The 19,865-nt window shown below is 41.5% G+C and overlaps 1 protein-coding gene across 10 annotated transcripts in view; it reads right to left on the bottom strand.

Annotated features, from left to right (window-relative positions):
* sgip1a (SH3GL interacting endocytic adaptor 1a) overlaps window positions 1–19,865 on the bottom strand; it is a 248,344-nt gene that overhangs the window by 86,393 nt on the left and 142,086 nt on the right. For all 10 annotated transcript variants that reach the window (XM_059647869.1, XM_059647871.1, XM_059647872.1 and 7 more), the window contains exons 6-8: window positions 19,703–19,760; window positions 15,759–15,937; window positions 268–279 (exon numbers count right to left, since the gene is read on the bottom strand). In XM_059647869.1, the coding sequence (XP_059503852.1) occupies window positions 268–279; window positions 15,759–15,937; window positions 19,703–19,760 (249 nt within the window). The remainder of the gene's footprint in view (window positions 1–267; window positions 280–15,758; window positions 15,938–19,702; window positions 19,761–19,865) is intronic.

Here is a 19,865-nt window from a genome sequence, read left to right as displayed (position 1 = left end):
TTTTAAAGTGTTTAGAAATTATACATACTCTTTAACGCAACAATATAAAATTAAACATTGTCAGGCAATGCATTTTAGTAGTACATGAGAAGAATCTAAACAGCATTAATTTCTGTTGAGTCTACAGTAGCTCTAAGTAAGTTGCGTTCCAAAGCAACAAACACGTTATAATTGAAAACCCCCTCTCTCAATGAACCAAATGATTTCAAAATGAACAACTATTGAAGCATTCTAAATAAATGAATCACAACATAAAGGGATACTCACTGGACTGCGCCTCTGTGATCGGCAAAAGGGAAGAGAGAAGAGATACCTAGTCAGAGAGTGACAGATTTGTGAACAAACCTTTCATTGTTAAAGGCTAAAGTGCACATGAGTTCAATCATTAGAGTAAAGGAAGAATTTCATTTTTAACAAGGCAATTATTCCACTAAATATAGTTCACAGATTCGGTAGGTCGGGCTGGGAAAAATGAAGATTCATCCTGAAATATCAGTCCTAATTGCTGGACTTTGTGTCATGAAACCCAAAAAGGAAAAACCACTAAAGGCGGTGACTGTAACGTAACAATCCAGCTCAAATTGTACACTTCAAAACGTAGCTTCACTGTGACCAGTACCTTTGTTTCCCAGTATTAGTGGTTTTTCCATAAACTGGTGTTCCCTGACAAGTATCAGAGTTAGCTGTAGCTCTTCTCACAACACCTTGTGCCCCAATCACATACAATTCTTTGTGATGCATATATAATTCCCTGCTGGGAGGAATAACAGAGAAAGAAAAGGGTTGGGAATTACTGATGTCTTTTAATTTTTAGCCCTGTGCCTCGGTTTTAAAGGTAACATAAAAAAGACAGCTTAGGGTTTTCTATTTCACTACTTGTCAACCTGTAATTTCCTGCCATTATTTTAATGCAGGGGCAATCACAAGGTTATGAGCCCAAAACAGAAGGCCTTGGCCACATACCCTTTGAGGGAAGGTTTGCTAATATTTACAGTTGATATTTGTATACAGAGAGAGTGCCTCACCAGTGGTTAGCATGGTCGTAGGCCAAGACTTACTTTTCAAATCCATGTTCATTGAGTCTTGCACCAAGAGTCACGCTTCACTAAATTCCTGCCAGGTTTATATGTTACAGAAGCCTAAAAATTTAACTTTCTGCATCAAAACTATGCCACGCTTTCTTCACTTCAATGTCATTCTAGTCAGTCAGAGGTATTCAGGACCAATGTTAAGTCTGGGTTCCAGAAGACATCCTTTCTTATCATTCCTTGTACGCAGTTATGTTTAATAAAACCTCCCTCACAGGAGCGTAGCTCTGATGTTACATCAGAAACAGACAGAGAGGCTATTTCAGTTGACACTTCGATTACAGTTAAATAGTTAACAATCCAACAAGTCTGTCCTATGTAGCTGACCATTAGAAGAGAATGTCATGGCTACCCCTGTGAAAATTTGCAGAAGTGGCAAGAAAATCAAGGAAGAATAGTCCATCTTTGTCACAGCCTCAGAGAATGTCATTTAGCAATTTGATAAGTACGGCAGTGGTTCAAGATGAGTTGATCACCCTGGCAGATTTTCAAGCTGGCACTCAAAAGTGAGTTGCCCCCTAAGAATAAGCACAAGGGAGTTAACAGAATGTATGAATACTGTTAAAATGTGAGAAACAACAGCAGAAAAGATGACTCAGGCAGGAGTCAACAGATGAAAAAAGTAGTATAGACGTCTCATGGACTGAATTTGTGATGGTGGTGGAAAATTAAAGAACAAGTCTTTGAGATTACTTTCAGTGCTACATGCTGGCTTCCATAGGGAGAAATAGATTGGATATATTAATGAGTATTTTGACAGACGGGGGAAAAGGATAGGATATACGGGAAAGTAAAGGTCTATTGAAAAACAGATAAGCTCATAGAAGGAGGGAAAGGAATGCGGATAGTTGAAAATTCTGGGCATAAATGATTTTGCCATCTGTTGTCTTATAATTCATCGTTGTGTTATCAAACTACTGGGAAGACTGTCAGAAGTAAAATGGCAGATCTTGAGATTTTATTCAGTGGTAAAAACTTCAACATTAGTTTTATTATCTCTTGACTATAGAGAATGTTAATGGAAGGAAATTAATAGAGATATAAGATTGCTCCTTAATAGTTGAAGAAAACGATTGATGCGTGCTTCTTTCATGAGTTGAGTGCAATTTCAACATGGGACAGGTTCTGACTCATACCACCCAGCTGGCTTTGTAAAATTGATCATTTTTATACTTATGGCAGGTTTTCTGGGCTCTGTGGAAAATCTGCCTTGACAGCACAGAGAGGATGGCCACGACATGCTGTAGAGTCCTGCTGTGATATTGTATTCCAATATCCACTGTGGTGATGAAAGAGGAACAGCAAAAATAATCCAGGTGTGTTCATATAAGATTAAAAAGCCAGGCCTGTTCATTCAGAGAAACTTAGGATCGAATCTTATAATGGTGTAAGTAATTTGGGCTATGCAGGGAGTTTTGGGGTTGGACAGGAATTTCAGTAAGCCTATGTCAACATCAGGAGCATTAGGCCCCCATTTCTGAAGAAGTGTCCCGATCTGAAATGTTAGCTTTCCTGCTCCTCTGCTGCTGCCTGGCCTATTGTGTTCCTCCAGCTCCACACTGCATTATCTCTGACTCTAGCATCGGCAGAGCTGACTATGTCAGGAGCATCTCACACCACCTTATACACTTTTGCTCAGCAGCAAGCTAAGTTTCTCACTGCACAGTGGCAATTGTTAATTAAAGAAAATTATAGCATGACAAACACCTTGTTCATAATCCCTCATGGTTCATGAATATTCAGTTTCCTATCTTACCCAACATGCCAAACAAGATAGATGTGTGAGAAATCTCGACATGCAACTTTGAACAGGTACCTTTAGCTCATCACGTATTCCATAGGACTTCCTTGACACCCAGGAGCAAACAACATGTCAGGGTATGGCCCATGGGCAACAACTGAATGCACTCCTTGTCACAGACATTGGCATCTGACAATGGCTAACCTCTCACAACCACTGTGGCACCACATTGATAAAATAAAAAAAATCCCTGACACTTACTTTACAGTCAACAAGCGTTAATGTATTTAGCTAACTCTAACAGTGAACAAATTACCTAAACTATTAACAATCCCAATAAATCCCTTCTAACTAATAACTATTGCCTAATAAAATCAAATTCTAACAGTATGCCGTTCCAATAAATATAAGTCCCATTTAATTAAGATGAAATTTAGAAATAGAATTTAGTCTCTCTAAATTACAGCCAGATTACATGTCTTCTGGAATGCGGTGTGCCTTCTCTATTTATTCTTCTGTCAGGAATGTTAACTAATTGTGCCATAGGTACCTTTATTTTTTCAGATTCCACTTTCTTTAAATCTTAGAGGGGTCTGTGAGAGCCAACGATTTTTTCTTGAGAGCTGAGGGCTGTTAACTCTGGCAGGTGGCAGTTAGTGCTCCTGTCTTCGTCCAACTGCCCCTGCTTTTATACCCATGATGACATATCAATTTCTTATAATATGATTGGTCCTATGTTGTCAAAACCATCAGATTTAAATTTATTTTGTTTTTGGTATCTAAGTGCTTGCTTCAAATTGATTGGCTAAATTCAAAACTTGTTGCCTTAGTAAAATCTGCTACTTGGTCTGCTAACAGTACAGTTTCTGGAATACAAATGTTTCAATTTGTGTGCTCTCTGTGTACTTGCAAACTTTCAAGCTGCTGTTCATAGACTTTTTTTGAATCTGTAGGCATCTAAAAGGGCATTATCTTTTAAAGGGACCAGGCTCTAGCATTTTGCAAACACCAAATTCTAACTTCCGGCCTCCCAAACCACATGTAACACCTCTCCCCTTAAGGAAAAAATGAACCATCATTATGAAAATTTGGCTTCTTTTTTTCTTTTAAAACCTTATCTCTAGATTATATTAATAGATCCATAGCTCATTAGTCCAGAGTTACACATTTTTAACTAATTCTATGTAGCATTGAACACTATCACTTCTAACCTACATAAATATTTTTTCTTTTAACTTTGCGAAACAGCATCCACAATAGTATTTTCACAAACCACAACATGTACAATCTGACATGTTAAATGCTTGTAACATGAGACTCCAATGAAATAATCTGGTGTTCTTGTCCAACTTGAACATTCGTTCCCTTTCTATTCTGCCATGGCTAATCCTTCTTTTTCTCTTTCCTTTCAAATGCAAAAAGGTCTGGATAATATCCAGGCTTGGGCTGACATGTGACATGTAACATTCATGTTACACAACTGCCAGGCAGCAGCCCTCTCAAATAAGAGACAATCTAACCATTGCCCCTTGACATTCAAGTGTACCACTATTACTGAATCTCTCAGGACCAACATCATTGGGGTTACCATTGACTAGAAACTAAGATTACTGTGGCAAGTAACTGATCTCTTGACTCTGCAATGTCTGTCCACTGTCTGGAAGGTACAAGTTAGGAGTGTATTGGAATACTCCCCACTTGCCTGGATGAGTACATCTTCAACAACACTCAAGAAGTTTGATAACATCCAGGTCAAAGCAGCCTACTTGATTGGCACCGCATCCACTCCCTCCATCACTGACACTCAGTAACAGTAGCATGTGCTATCTAAAGATGCACATCAGAAACTCATAAGGCTCCTTAGACAGCAACATCCAAACACTTGACTATTTCCATTTAGGAGAACAAGAGCTGCAGACACATGGGAGCACCACCTGCACTTTCACATCCATATCACTCACCATCCTGACTTGAGAAAAAAACCCACTGTTCCTTCACTGTGTTGCAGTGTCAAAGTCCTGGAATTCCCTCCCTAAGGCAGGGTCTATCTACAGCACAGGGACTGCAGCAGTTCAAGAAGGCAGTTCGCCTTGCTTTCTCAAGGGCAACTGGGAAACAGCAATAAATGCAGGCCCAGCCAATGATGGTCATGTCTCATGAGGGACTGATAACAAATACCAATGAGATTGTAGAATACCTGAAACCACACTTCAATTATTAAGGCATTCCAGACATTGTGATGAATTCCAATGGCCTCTATTCAGAAGTGTGTACTTTCAGCACTTTATAAATGACTAGGAAATTCAACAACACGCATCCTCTCCACAAAATGTCTCAGACAGCATTAAAAATCACCAAGAAGATCATAAAGAAATTGAGTAAATTCAGTACAAATCTACACAAGGCAATCCTGGAGTGGAGAAATACCTAATGAAAGCATAGAAAATAGTCCAGTGTAAGGACTAATGTCACACTGCATGCAAACTACTCCTGCAAAAGTGACAAAGACTATTGAGGCCAGAAGCAGAGGTCAGAAATTTGCGTGAATGATAAAATCAAGGTGAAATGACATGATGCCAGATTTAACTTTGATAAAAAATGCCAAGTCATTGCCAGGGCTGAGCATTGAAAAGTGAGTCAGATGCAAGTGGTCTCAATTATAGTCAATCCACATGGCAACCCACATGTGGCACTCTATGGTGCAGATGTCACCTTGAATATGAAAGACCAGTTATATGATCATCACTAGAGACATTACAAACAGCTGGAGATATGGTAGCATATCAGAGGAAGAGTGATATGGAGCAACCCTCATTCTGGGAAGTCCATTTTCTGCAACAACAGAAGTTGTTCAGTAACACATTTACCATGGTAATATCACTTGCTAAGGGAACACCACTCCTCAGAGAAGAATCATCACCCTGGCAATGAGCAGATACCAGATGAACAGTCAAGGATAATGCACACATATACACATGTTACCAAACTAGCCACTTTAATTGATATTGCTGACCCAAAGAAGAGTATCATGGAGTCCCTCTGTCCCACTTTATCATACGACGTGCACGGAAAACTCAGCATTCACTAGACATCTGCCATGAGACCAGTATCTCTTGTGGAGCACTGCATCTGGAATCTGGCATCTATCCTGCTTATGACTGGACAGAGATGTCTGATAATGACAAATTGGCATTGATGTCTGAACAGGAACCTGGAAGTCCTGGCTGAGGGAAGGTGCACAAGATGATCATCCTCTTCTTAGAAGAAGGGCAGAAAAGGCTATGCCACTGCACAATGTCGTTTGGTCAGATATGACCACCCTGGTCAGTGCCTTATTGAGGGTTTAAATGACTTGGCAGCAGCATTAATAGAAAGACTTTCTCAGTGTTGCTAGAATAAGTGCCAAACTCTGCTCTTTGCTATTTCACATGAGACTCTCTCTCCTTGATGTCTTTCATCTTCCACCACGGCTTGTGCTGTGACACTTCCTCTGTTGCAGGCAACACCTTTTCCCCACTCATTCCCTTTACTTTCCATGCTCCCACAGCAGTAATCCTGCATCTGGTGCCTCCTCGTTCCCCTGGACAACCACACCACTTTTGCCCGACACGCAACAGCATTAACAGTTAAGTCAGTCTTATACTTAAAACCCCGTCTGCCCTCTGTGTCATTATAGAATGGACATCGCAAAACAGGGAAGTGTGAAAATGAACAAGGTGTGACAGTTCTGGATGTCACTGCCTTTACACACCATCAGGCAAGGATATTTAACTTCTCTGGACCAGTGGGGATGCAAAGACATTCATATCCCTGCTGTCGGGCAAGTACCACTTGTAGTAAGATTGAAACACTAACACTCACCAGGCCGTCTGTGTGCAGAATCAGGCATTGTCTCCAACCTGCTGGCTGAAACAGCTTCTGCCTTTTACGGCTGAAAGCTGCAGCAGCAGAGAGGCAACCATTATCCCAAGGGGACCTCCTTGAGTTTGGGGGAAAAAAATCATTCAGGGCAAAGAGGAACCATTGCAAAGCAGTCCACTGGACTTCCCATCAGCAGCGACACCAACAGGTCAGTGCGCTTGGTAGGTGAAAGGGACTGTAGGATGGCAGGCTGCTGTGGACCTTATACCCACAGATGGGTGAGGGAGAAGTGTCCTAAATCATTGGCACTTGCAGGAACCCCCTTTGCCTGGCACAGGCTCCCTCCACCCCATCTGAGTAAGAAGGGAGCTCTGTGATGTGCAGCAAGTGGGAAAGGAGAGGAAACTTTTTGTGGGGGCATGTGGAACACATGGCTGACACCGATGGACATAGGTTGGGATTGTGACAATGGTTTGTTTTTCACCATTCATCTGGTTGTCCATGTCTCTGTGTGGGGCCTAGGTGCTCATTGTGCCCTGTGGTATCACTCATTAAGGATGCACTATGCTGGGTGTATACATTGAGCACAATGACATTATGTGGGAGCAAAGACAATAATATATGTAACACAACATTGGCTCACCCCACCCTTCAATGTTGTCTTTGGATAGGCTGGCTGTAGGCATGGGTAGGTCTATCTCAAGCAGTTCTCTGACGGTGCCAGTGCCAGTGAGATGCCACACAAACTAAGGGTTAATGCTTCACACTAGCCAGTCATCAACATCTCACGTGTGTGACACCAAAATTCCTCCCCTGTGAATGCCCAGAATTCGATGCAGTTCGCTCTTTCACACTTCAGCTCACTTACCCTTCTCATTGCAAGTTCTCCTGGACAGTATGCTTCATGATGGAAACGATTCTAAACAGTCCTCACTGCTAACTTTCAGCATCAGTGTTAGCATATTAATAAAACCCCAACATCACCCTCTCCCCCGGACCCCATAGGTGCCCGTTGTGCCAACTCCATAGGTTTCACATTTTCCCAAGTCATCACCCAAGCCAGGTAAATGTGCCTGCACCTCTCTCACTTCCCCCTCTCCCCCACACAACTCCCAAGCCCTTTCCTTCTACCTCCTCAACTTCTGTCAATTCTGAGGAAGGGTCACCGGACCTGAAATGTTAACTCTACTTTTTTCTTCACAGGTGCGGCCAGACCTGCTGAGCTTTTCCAGTAACTTTGTCTTTGTTTCTGTAAATCACCTGTCTGGCCTGTGCCAGTACCAGTGCCAGTTAAAGGGTAGGCACTGGGTAAATGCGTACTGAGAGAGCAAGGGAGAAACCTGAGTTCGCAGCCTGATTCTAACTATGGGCTAGGTGTGTCTCTCTGTGAGATTACAGCACCCCATGCAGCCATGCATTATGGGTTGCTGGTGTGCACTTCTCCATAAGTGTGATGGCAGAGCACAATGCCCGGGCATTGCATAGGGTACCAATGCCTGCAATGAACATGTGCATATAGCTGCTACTTGTAGGCCTGTAGTTTTGTTGCGTGCAACATCAGCGGTCAATTGGAGCATGTGTTGAACTTAGCCCACACCATTCAGTTGTTCGTAGAATTTTGCCCGGTGTTTACGATGTTATGAATAAAATTAAAAATCTCACACTAATATTGATAGCTTGGTTGCTTACAAAAGTCAGGAACAATTGCTTGAAATGATTAGGTTGGTTAGTTTGTAGTATTTCCTGATTGATATTGATCTATTTTCCTAGCCTTCTGGTTACAGAAACTACAGGACCAATTACAACTCTTTCCACTAAGCAAAAATTAGGTGATCATGCCGTAAATTTGATAACTGCATCTTCTTCTTCGATCCTGTCCATTTTCATGTTGCTAAGGCTGTTTCTAAGTGACAGTGCTTGAATCTTGGTGGGAGCAAAGTTCTGTCTAACTGGTTCCAATTTGTGGCTGGTTGCACTGGTCAGTCCTTGTAAAACCGATATACGTGTGATATAGGTACATTGTAAATATAATACTGCTTGTACATGGTCTGATTGTTGTGCACTCTGAGTAGTTTAAGAGGAATACAGGGTGGAAATTGGACTATATTATGGAAACCAAAGTTGACTATAAATAACTACATCCAAGTTGCTTGGAAGGTGGTGGCATAGTCATTGGAATAGTAATCCAGAACTAGGCTACTCTTGTGGTGATTTTATTACTTCTGAGCCAGGAGGCCTCTGTTCAAGTCCCAACTGTGTGTCATAATACGCCTGAACAGCTTATTAAAAATACCTACATCTAAGTCACGGGTCAGCAAGCAACATATTAGCTACTTGAAATGAATAAAATCTTAAAAAACAAGTTAAGGACAATTTTTGTGTTGGAAAGTGTTAATTTATTTGTCACTATTCATTAAAATCCCATGAGTTCCACTCAAACTTCAAGTGCTATGGATCTAAACAAAACCTAAAGGACAATTAGGATTTGTCAAAATAGACAGTGGACAAGGATCAAAATAACTTGCAATTTTCAATCCAGGTCTTGACAGTGACCAGTGAAAGACACCAAAAGCAGTAATTACCAAATGCAGTAAACTACATAAAGTACAGGCTTGTGTGGGATGTTCAGGTCAGGCTGCATCATAAGTACCATTTTGTCAGTAGTATGGCAACTATGTGATGAATAGATATGTCATAAATGGAGCACTTTCTACAGTGACTAGAGTCTTACAGTGTAAACATACCAATGAGATATAATATGCATTGGCTGTAGATTCTTTTCTTGCCAAAGACCTCTCTTTTTGTAAGATGTTTCATCATGTCTTCAGGAAACATGAAATAATGATTTCAGGTGCAGGAAACTCTTGTTTAAAGCACTAAGAGGTATTGCTAAGTAATGTAATAACCAGGTAGTATTTACATGCACCGTTTACATACATCGTTTGAGAAAATCTGGTGATTTTGTTCTGTGATCAAGATAGAAAATGGAAGTGAGGTTGTTATGGCAACATTTAACAGCAGAGATACTGTGGCCTCATTTATTTATTGTTTATATTTTACCTCAGTTTGCAGCAAAGAGCTGATGAAAACTGCTTAAACATAAAAGCTTGGCATTCATTTTCAAACACAAATTATTTACGCTGTTCAAAAATTATTTGACTTCTCAACATTACAGTTCTTCAAATGTAGGGATTATACGGTGACTGATTATAGGACAGCAAGCTAAAACCAGTCATGAGGATTAATATTCTAGGATGTATTGTTCTCATTAAAATGATACACTTGCTACTAAAATGGCAATTGCAATTGGATTAAACTTAACATATATTTTGCATGATTTTTAAACCAGGATGAGTTAAAGTAATTTTCCTAGGAAAGGAAACATATCAAAGCAGCATAACAAGGTAAAGACAAAACTGACAGTGAAGAAGAAAGGATAGTTATAGTTCACATCAGATGCAGATCCACAGGTCTGCCAGATGGAAGACAATTGAAGGCTTGTCTATTTTAATGATAAAGTGTATGTATGAGTCTGGCTATACAGAGACAATAAGCTTCTAAGGATATTTTAGTTCAGTAATAATTACTTACACTAGAAATTCAATGGTTTTGTACCTGTTTTCCAGATTCAAACCATGTAAAACATAGAACAGTGCAGCACAAGACTAGGTCCTATGACCCATGATGTCGTGCTAAACATGATGCCAAATTAAACTAGTCTCTTCTGCTTGCCCATGGTACATATCTCTCCATTCCTTGCTTATTCATGCGCTTATCTAAAAACCCCTTAAACACCCCTATCATATCTACCTTTACCACCACACCTGACAGTGCGTTCCAGGCACCTACCACATTCTGTGTTAAAAACCTTGCCTCTCACATCTCCTTTGAACATTCCCTCTCTTACCTTAAATGCATGCCCTCTGGTATTAGACATTTCAACTCTGGAAAACAAAGATTCTGACTGCCAACCCTATGAATGCCTCTCATATTTGTTTTTTATATAATTTGTCTCATCATCCAGCATGTTATTGCAGTCAGGAAGTGTATGATTTGTCATAGTGGTGAAAACAAAAAAAACCATCAAGGATCTGTTCTTCATTAATTCATGGTAGGTGTTTAGAAGTCATTTACAATTGCCCTGCAGGAAGTGGCGGGGAACTGCCTTCTCAAATCACTGTAGTTCTTGGAGTGTAAAGACATCCATAGTGCTGTTAAGGAGGCAGTTCTAGGATTTTGACCCATTTTCAGTAAAGGAATGCTGGTATAATTCCAAATCAGGATGGTATGTAGCTTAGAGGGGGATTTGCAGCTGGTGTTCCCATGTGTCAGTTGCCCTGCTAGGTGTTCCAGCTCATGAGTTTTGAAGTTGGTGTCAAAGGAGCTTTGAGTTGCTGCAGCGCACCTTGTAAATGATAGTCAATGCTGCCATTGTGTGTCAGTCATGAAGGGTATGAATGTAGAATGTGGTTGATGGGATGCCAGTCAAGTGGGATGCCTTGTCCTAGATGGTATCAAGTTTTGAGAGTTATTGCAGCTGTGTCCATTAAGTGAAAAGTATGCCATCAGTCTCTGATTTGCACCTTGTAGATGGCAGACAGGCTTTGAAGAGACAGGAGATGACGTTTATGGAGTCATAGAATCAGAGGTATGTATAGCACACACACAGACCCTTTTGTCTAGCTCATCCATGATGACCAAATATCCTAAATTAGTTCAGTCCTATTTGCCAGCATTTAGTCCATATCCCTCTAAACTATACCCATCCAGATGCCTTTTAAATGTTGTAATTGTACCCACATTCACCACTTCCTGGGGCAGTTCATTTCACACATGCACCCCCCGCTGCATGAAAAAATTACCCCTTAGGTCCATTTTAAATCTTTTCACTCTCACCTTAAACTCATGCGCTGAGGAAAAGATCTTGACTATTACTCCTATCCATGCCTAGATGTTGTCTAGGTCTTGCTGCATTATCCTTAATGTCTGAGAAGCCATGAATGGTAGCAAATATCGTGCCAAAACATCAGCAAATTTCCTACCTCTGCTCAAAAATCTGAAATAACTGTGGATGCTGGAAATCAGGAACAAAAACAAAAACAAAAACAGAAACACAAATTGCTGGAAAACCTCAGCGGGTCTGGAACAGGTCTGAAGAAAGGTCACTGGACCTGAAACATTAACTCTGATTTCTACCCACAGATGCTGCCAGGCCTGCTGGGTTTTTCAAGTAATTTCTGTTTTTCTTTTTAATCCCACCTCTGATCACATGCTTGTCCTTGTTGAAGCAACTGGAAGTGGCAAGGGCCAACACTCTCGCCTCACCTCTGCATTTTAGTTCTTTTACTCATGTTTGCACCAAGTCTATAATGAAGTCAGGTATTGTCTATAGTGAAGTCAGGAACTCAATCAGAGCATCAGTGAGTAGGTTATTTCTGAGCAAATCCCACTTGACAGCTCTGGTGGCAACCCCTTCCATCATCCTGATGGCTGAGAATAGATAGGTCAGTGACCAGGTTGCAGATGTCCGCTGTTGTGCACTCAACATACCTGGGAACATTTCCTCATTATTAAGTAGTTAACAGTGCTTTAACTGCACTGGAAAATCTTGGCTAAGGGCACCTCTAGTTCTACAGTACAGTTCTTCAGTACTATTACCACGTTGTAATAAGGTCCCATCACCTTTGGAGTGTCCGGTGCTTTCAACCACTTCTTGAAATCACATGAGTGAATGGAATTGGTTGAAGTCAGGATTTGTAATTCTGGGGATCACTGGAGGAAGCCAAGATACATCCTCCATTTGGCATTTTTAGCTCAAGGTGGATGCAAATGTTTCAGTTGTGTCCTGCGCTTCCGAGTTAGAATTCCCCATTGTTGGAAAGGGGACATTTGTGCAGTCTTCTGGCCCTGTTAGTTGTTTAAACATCCACCACCTCCATTCACAACTGATCTGTCAGTTCTGGGGTCAGGAAGCCCTGTCTATTGCTCACTGCCTCCACTGTTGGCATGCAAATAGTTCAGTACTGTAGGTGGACCGGATTGACATTTCATTTTTAGTTATGCTTGATGCTGCTGCTGGATTTCCCTCCTGTCCTCTTCATTGAAGCTACGTTGATCCCTTGGCTAACGATAATGATAGATTGGGGGATATGCCAGGCCATGAGGTTAGAGATTGTGGTTAAATACAATTCTGCTGCTGCAGATGGCCTTTACTGCCCCATGGATGCCCAGTTTTGAGTCACTGCATAGATTCACATATAGTGTGGTAGTTCTGCCACACAACATGGTGAAGGACATCTTCGGTGTGAAGATGGGACTTCGCCTCCACAAATACCCATCTTTTCCTTTAACAGATATCTCTTGCTCCTTATTTAAAGCACAGGCTTGGAACCTTTTTGATTTACATGTAAGCATGAAAACTTTGGTCATTGGTCAGCAGGGGGAGCAATGATCACCAATACAATTACCATGGCCAGCTTTTCCATCCCCCTTTCTCACCCATACATCATCAGTACCCTACAATTGTTTTATGGTCAAAACTCTTCCTCCCCACACTCACTGCATCCCCACCCCCCAACAAAACATCATATTCCTCATCAGCACCTGCCACTACCACACTACCATGGCTGTTTAAATCACCAGGTTATACACCCACTGGCTGAAATGTCATTTATTTCATTTCATTTCACCCTCCAGGTGGGTTTTAAAGGTATTAATAGAGGTTGTTCTGCTGGGAACCACAACATTAAAGCATCCAATTGGTGGTTCAATCTCATTTCTAACCAGGAATAATTTCCTTTTGTTTGACAAACAAAGGTTGCTGGTTAAATTCAAGTGACACCTAAACTCAAAAATGGCTTGTGTTCCCTCCAACCATGGCATTGAGCAGATCATTTCAGATACATAACTGAAATAAAACTACCCTTAGATACTAGATTAAGATCCAAACTATTATCAGAGGTAGACTGGGATAAACTCTTCACTGGTACAATCACATTGAAATCAATTGAAAATAAATTGTGATATAAAAGGTGTGATATAAAACAGGCAGCTAAATCACCGCAAACTCATCCTGTACGACTGACAAAGATTAGTTACAACCCTGTTACTCTGGTCTGATGACAGCAGCAAATGAAAACAAACTGTGCTTTGGACCTCTATGTAGCCTCTCAGCTGAAAGTATTTTTACAGAATATTACATGAAATTTGAATAGGAAAGTTGCTACAATTTAAGTTATTCCAGTTGAAACTGGATAACTTGCCGTTCTAAAAGCAATAGAGATGATATCTTGCTGAAGAAATACAATCAAAGGAACTGTTGGATAAATTGAATTTCCTAAATTGATGAGCTGAATGGCCTCTTATATCCCAGAGCAAAGCCATGCTCAAAATTCCTGATATCTGCAACTGGGGAGTGAAGTTTTTTGATCATAATGCACTTGTAAAATTTACCCTTGAGCTCTAAAAGAACAGAGCACTTAAACATTTGCATGGAATGTCTTTATCTTTTATTTCAAGAGAAATGTTAATGTGTATTAAAGAAATCATTATAACATACATATCAATAGTATGGGAATACATGAAGAACTCACCTGATGATCTACACTGAGGATTTCCATTGCAACAAGCATAATGGCTTGCAACAAATGGTTTAATTAAGAGCTTGAGAAACAATATTAGAAAACATGATTTTCTTTAAATTTTCCTGACTAGCTCAAAACATATTTAGAAGTCTAGGGTATTCTGAGGTGAAGATCACTATGTCACTGTCACATCATCACACACTTTTTATATCATTAGTCAACAGTCAATCTGTGGTCCACCTCAGGACCACCTTTGAGAGGTTTTGTACCAAGGTTCACACTGTAGCCTCAGAATAACCTGTGTTAAACTGATTGGATCAAATACAGAGGAATGCTATACTATTGGGCATATAATTAGCTCCAGAACACATTATAGCACTGGTCTAAACATGGAAAAAACAGAGCTTTTAAAGACAGCTAAAGGGCAAATTTTATGAGTGATTATCATAAAAAAGCTTCACTCTTCAGCACGATATATCAGGAAATTTTGAATTCCAATGGGGAGGTCCGGGTGACCGTCCTTGATGCCAACTCATCTTGTGACTGTGTATGACACCAAGAAGCCCTGGTGAAATTGCTCTCAACGGGATTCAAGGGGAAAACCCTACAAGTTGTATCCAACATAAAGGAATATGAAAGCCAAATCATCTCAGGTCTAGGGGTTCTTCAGGGTAGTGACATAGGTCCAAGCATCCTCAGATGCTTTATCAATAAACTTTCCTCCATCGTCAGGTCAGAAGTGGAATTCACTGATAATTGTACAATTTCAACACTCTTTATAGATCTTCGGACACTGAAAGTCCGCCCCAGAAAAGACCAAGACACAGACAGCATTCAAAATTGTCTGATAAATGGCTTAAAATGCATTTATGCCATACAAGTGTAAAAGAAATGACTATTGCAAACAATACAGTCTTCCGTCTCCTCTTGACATGCAATGGCATTATCATCGCCAAAATTTCCTCTGTCAGCACCCTAGAAATTGTGTTTGACTAGAGACTAAACTGGAACAGATTTATAATCTCTAGCTCTGAGATATGTTCAGAGGTTAGAAATTTTGTTGCAAGTAACTTGACCCCTGGTTCCCTGAAGACCACATGCCTTCTGCAAAGCACAAGATAGGCATATGATGGATTGCTCTAAATTTCTGGATGAGTGACTCCAAAGGTGCTCAGGATACTTGATGACAATCAGGAAAAGGCAGTGTCCTTGAACAGCACCTTATTCATCATTTTACCCATTCACTCATTGTGGCAGAGGTCTGTAGCATGATGCATTGCAGCAACTGGTCATGGCTACTTCAAAAGCATTCCCCAAACCTGTGACCTCTACCATCTAAAAGAACAAACACGAGCACCTGTACATTGCTCTGTATGTCACATACCATTCTGGGCTCAGACAGACAGAGACTGGATGAAGGCTGAACTATTTCAATAGAATTGTTTCTCAATATGTTGAAAGACAGAAGCAAATGAAAGTATTTACCATTGGTGAAGGTGACAGAGAAATATTTCCCACAGAAGCCTTCAACTCATCCACTGATGCTGCCACACACAAGATGGAATCTTTAGCCTGGAGAGGCCGAATCTTAATGTTGAATTTTCGCCGCGTGTCTTCTTCTGATTCAGATTCACTTGACGAATAAAAGTGTTTCTCTTTGGTAGGTGAAACTCAATTAAGGAAAATTATTTTCTTAAAACTAATGCAGCAGGACAACTAAACAGTCAAGAATGAATTGAAAAACAGATATATTACTTTCCTCCCTTTGCCCTGCATTTTGGCTTTAGTCCCTTTTCTTTCCTTGCCCATTCAAGGAATAAAACTCTGGAAGGAAGCTGCAACACAAAGGCATTAGTGGTTACTTGTGCATGAAACACAGAAGGTTAGCACACAGATGCAGCAGGTAATCAGGAAGGCAGAAGGAATGTTAGCATTCATTTCAAGATGGTTGGAGTACATATGGGAAAGTCTTATTACAAATGTACAAGATGCTGGTGAGACCACATCTGGAGTACTGAGAGCAGTTTTGGGCCCTTTATTTGAGTAAAGAAATTATTTCATTGGAGGTAGTTTGGAGAAGGTTCACTAGATGATCCTCAATATGGGGGAGCAAAGATTAAACAGGTTGGGACTCTACTCATTGGAACTTAAAAGATGAGAGGCATTCTCATTGAAATATATAGGATTCTTAAGAGGCTTGGCAGGGTAAATGCTGAGAGAATGTTTCCCCTTATGGAAGGGTCTAGGTCCAGAGGAAATAGTCTCGAAATTAAGAGTTTCTAATATAAGAATGAGATGAGGAGGAATGTCTTGATGGTGAAGGCTGATAAGTCTTCGGGACCTGATGGTCTGCATCCCAGGGTACTTAAGGAGGTGGCTCTAGAAATTGTGGATGCGTTGGTAATTATTTTCCAAGGTTCTATAGATTCAGGATCAGTTCCTGCGGATTGGAGGGTGGCAAATGTTGTCCCAATTTTCAAGAAAGGAGGGAGAGAGAAAACAGGAAATTACAGACCGGTTAGCCTGACGTCAGTGGTGGGAAAGATGCTAGAGTCAATTATAAAAGATGAAATTACGACTCATTTGGAGAGCAGTAACAGAAAAGGTCAGAGTCAGCATGGATTTACGAAGAGGAAATCGTGCTTGACTAATCTTCTGGAATTTTTTGAGGATGTATCTATGAAGATGGATAAGGGAGAGCCGGTGGAAGTAGTGTACCTGGACTTTCAGAAAGCCTTTGATAAAGTCCCACATAGGAGATTGGTGAACAAAATTAGGGCACATGGTATTGGGGGCAAAATACTGAGTTGGATTGAAAATTGGCTGGCTGACAAGAAGCGAAGAGTAGTGATAAATGGGTCCGTTTCGGAAAGGCAGGCAGTGACCAGTGGGGTACCTCAAGGTTCGGTGCTGGGACCGCAGCTGTTTACGATATATATTAATGATATAGACGAAGGCATTAAAAGTAATATTAGCAAATTTGCTGATGACACAAAGTTGGGTGGCAGTGTGAAATGTGAGGAGGATGTTATTAGAATACAGGGTGACTTGGACAGGATAGGTGAGTGGACGGATGCATGGCAGATGCAGTTTAATGTGGATAATGAAATGTGAGGCTGGATGAACACAGCAGGCCCAGCAGCATCTCAGGAGCACAAAAGCTGACGTTTCGGGCCTAGACCCTTCATCAGAGAGGGGGATGGGGAGAGGGAACTGGAATAAATAGGGAGAGAGGGGGAGGCGGACTGAAGATGGAGAGTAAAGAAGATAGGTGGAGAGAGTATAGGTGGGGAGGTAGGGAGGGGATAGGTCAGTCCAGGGAAGACGGACAGGTCAAGGAGATGGGATGAGGTTAGTAGGTAGCTGGGGGTGCGGCTTGGGGTGGGAGGAAGGGATGGGTGAGAGGAAGAACCGGTTAGGGAGGCAGAGACAGGTTGGACTGGTTTTGGGATGCAGTGGGTGGGGGGGAAGAGCTGGGCTGGTTGTGTGGTGCAGTCGGGAGAGGGGACGAACTGGGCTGGTTTAGGGATGCAGTAGGGGAAGGGGAGATCCTTCCTCCCACCCCAAGCCGCACCCCCAGCTACCTACTAACCTCATCCCACCTCCTTGACCTGTCCGTCTTCCCTGGACTGACCTATCCCCTCCCTACCTCCCCACCTATACTCTCTCCACCTATCTTCTTTACTCTCCATCTTCGGTCCGCCTCCCCCTCTCTCCCTATTTATTCCAGTTCCCTCACCCCATCCCCCTCTCTGATGAAGGGTCTAGGCCCGAAACGTCAGCTTTTGTGCTCCTGAGATGCTGCTTGGCCTGCTGTGTTCATCCAGCCTCACATTTTATTATCTTGGAATTCTCCAGCATCTGCAGTTCCCATTATCTCTAATGTGGATAATGTGTGGTTATACACTTTGGTGGCAAGAACCGGAAGGCAGATTACTATCTCAATGGAGTCAAATTAGGTAAAGGGGAAGCACAATGAGATCTAGGTGTTCTTGTACATCAGTCAATGAAAGCAAGCATGCAGGTACAGCAGGTAGTGAAGAAAGCTAATAGCATGCTGGCCTTCATCACAAGAGGAATTGTATATAGGAGCAAAGAGGTCCTTCTGCAGCTGTACAGGGCCCCGGTGAGACCGTACCTGGAGTATCGTGTGCAATTTTGGTCTCCCAATTTGAGGAAGGACATTCTTGCTATTGAGCGAGTGCAGCGTAAGTTCACAAGGTCAATTCCCGGAATGGCGGGACTATCATATGTTGAAAGATTGGAGCGACTGGGCTTGTATACTCTTGAGTTTAGAAGGATGAGAGGGGATCTGATTGAGACGTATAAGATTATTAAGGGATTGGGCACTGTGGAGGCAGGAAGCCTGTTTCCGCTGATGGGTGAGTCCAGGACCAGAGGACACTGTATAACAATAAGGGGTAGGCCATTTAGAACAGAGTTGAGGAAAAACTTCTTCACCCAGACAGTGATGGATATTTGGAATGCTCTGCCCCAGAAGGCAGTGGAGGCCAACTCTCTGGATGCTTTCAAGAAAGAGATAGACAGAGCTCTTAAAGGTAGTGGAATCAAGGGTTATGGGGATAAGGCAGGAACAGGATAGTGATTGTGGATGATCAGCCATGATCATAATGAATGGTGGTGCTGGCTCGAAGGGCCGAATGGCCTACTCCAGCACCTATTGTCTATTGTCTATTGTCTTCTGTCAGAGCATTGAGTGTCTCTGAAACTCTGTGCCACAGAGAGCTTGAAGGGGCAGAGTCCTTGTGTCTATTTAAGGTTGAGATCGATAGATTCTTGATCGGTTGGGGAAGCAAAGTTTATGGGAAAAGGCAGGAAATTTGACGTGAAGTGTGTCAGGCCAACCATGGTCCTATTGAATGGCAGAGAAGGCTCAAAGAGCTGAGCAACCTACTCCTATACTTTTTTCTTATGTTCTTATTGTTCACTAAAGTCCCATTAACATAATTCCTTGGTGCTTTGTTCAATTAATCATCCTGAATGGAGCTGGTGCATGACCAATGTTTGGCAGTTGTGGCAAAGGAAGCATCATATGTGGAACCTCTTCTATTGTCCTTTCTCATTTTCCCCACTCTTGGGATCCCACGCTTTATCATTCTGTTTTAGACCTTTGTATTTCCCTGTTCTACTATAAAATGTACTTAAATTGCCTGCTAAACTAGCTTGTGTGCCTATTCGGAACAGAAAAATGGCAATTCAATCGATATCTTATAACATGTTTTGTACATTTACAACTTACTGCAGATGTTTATTGCTTCTATTGGATGGATATGGTTCAATATTGAACTCCTGGTGATATACTGAAATTCAGAAATAAAGTAGACAGAAAATACCCAAAACTGTCAGGAAATTAGTCAGCACCTCCAGACAGAGAAGTTAAATAAGTTCAAAAAGATCCAAAAGGATATAACCTGATTTGTCATCCGGCCTGATGCTGTAACCTTCATCATCAACTTCTGGGGAATTCTGAAAATCAGACAAGAAAAATAATGAATGCCAAGAAGATTTCCAACCATGATTACTTTTAAACAATCTGAGATGGAGTGATTCACAGCAGCTGCCACCTTTGTC

This window comes from Stegostoma tigrinum, chromosome 8, assembly GCF_030684315.1.
Source record: "Stegostoma tigrinum isolate sSteTig4 chromosome 8, sSteTig4.hap1, whole genome shotgun sequence".
In the NCBI taxonomy this organism is placed as follows: domain Eukaryota; kingdom Metazoa; phylum Chordata; class Chondrichthyes; order Orectolobiformes; family Stegostomatidae; genus Stegostoma; species Stegostoma tigrinum.
Note: the sequence above shows the minus strand (reverse complement) of the source record. Positions and strands in the feature narration are given on the sequence as shown.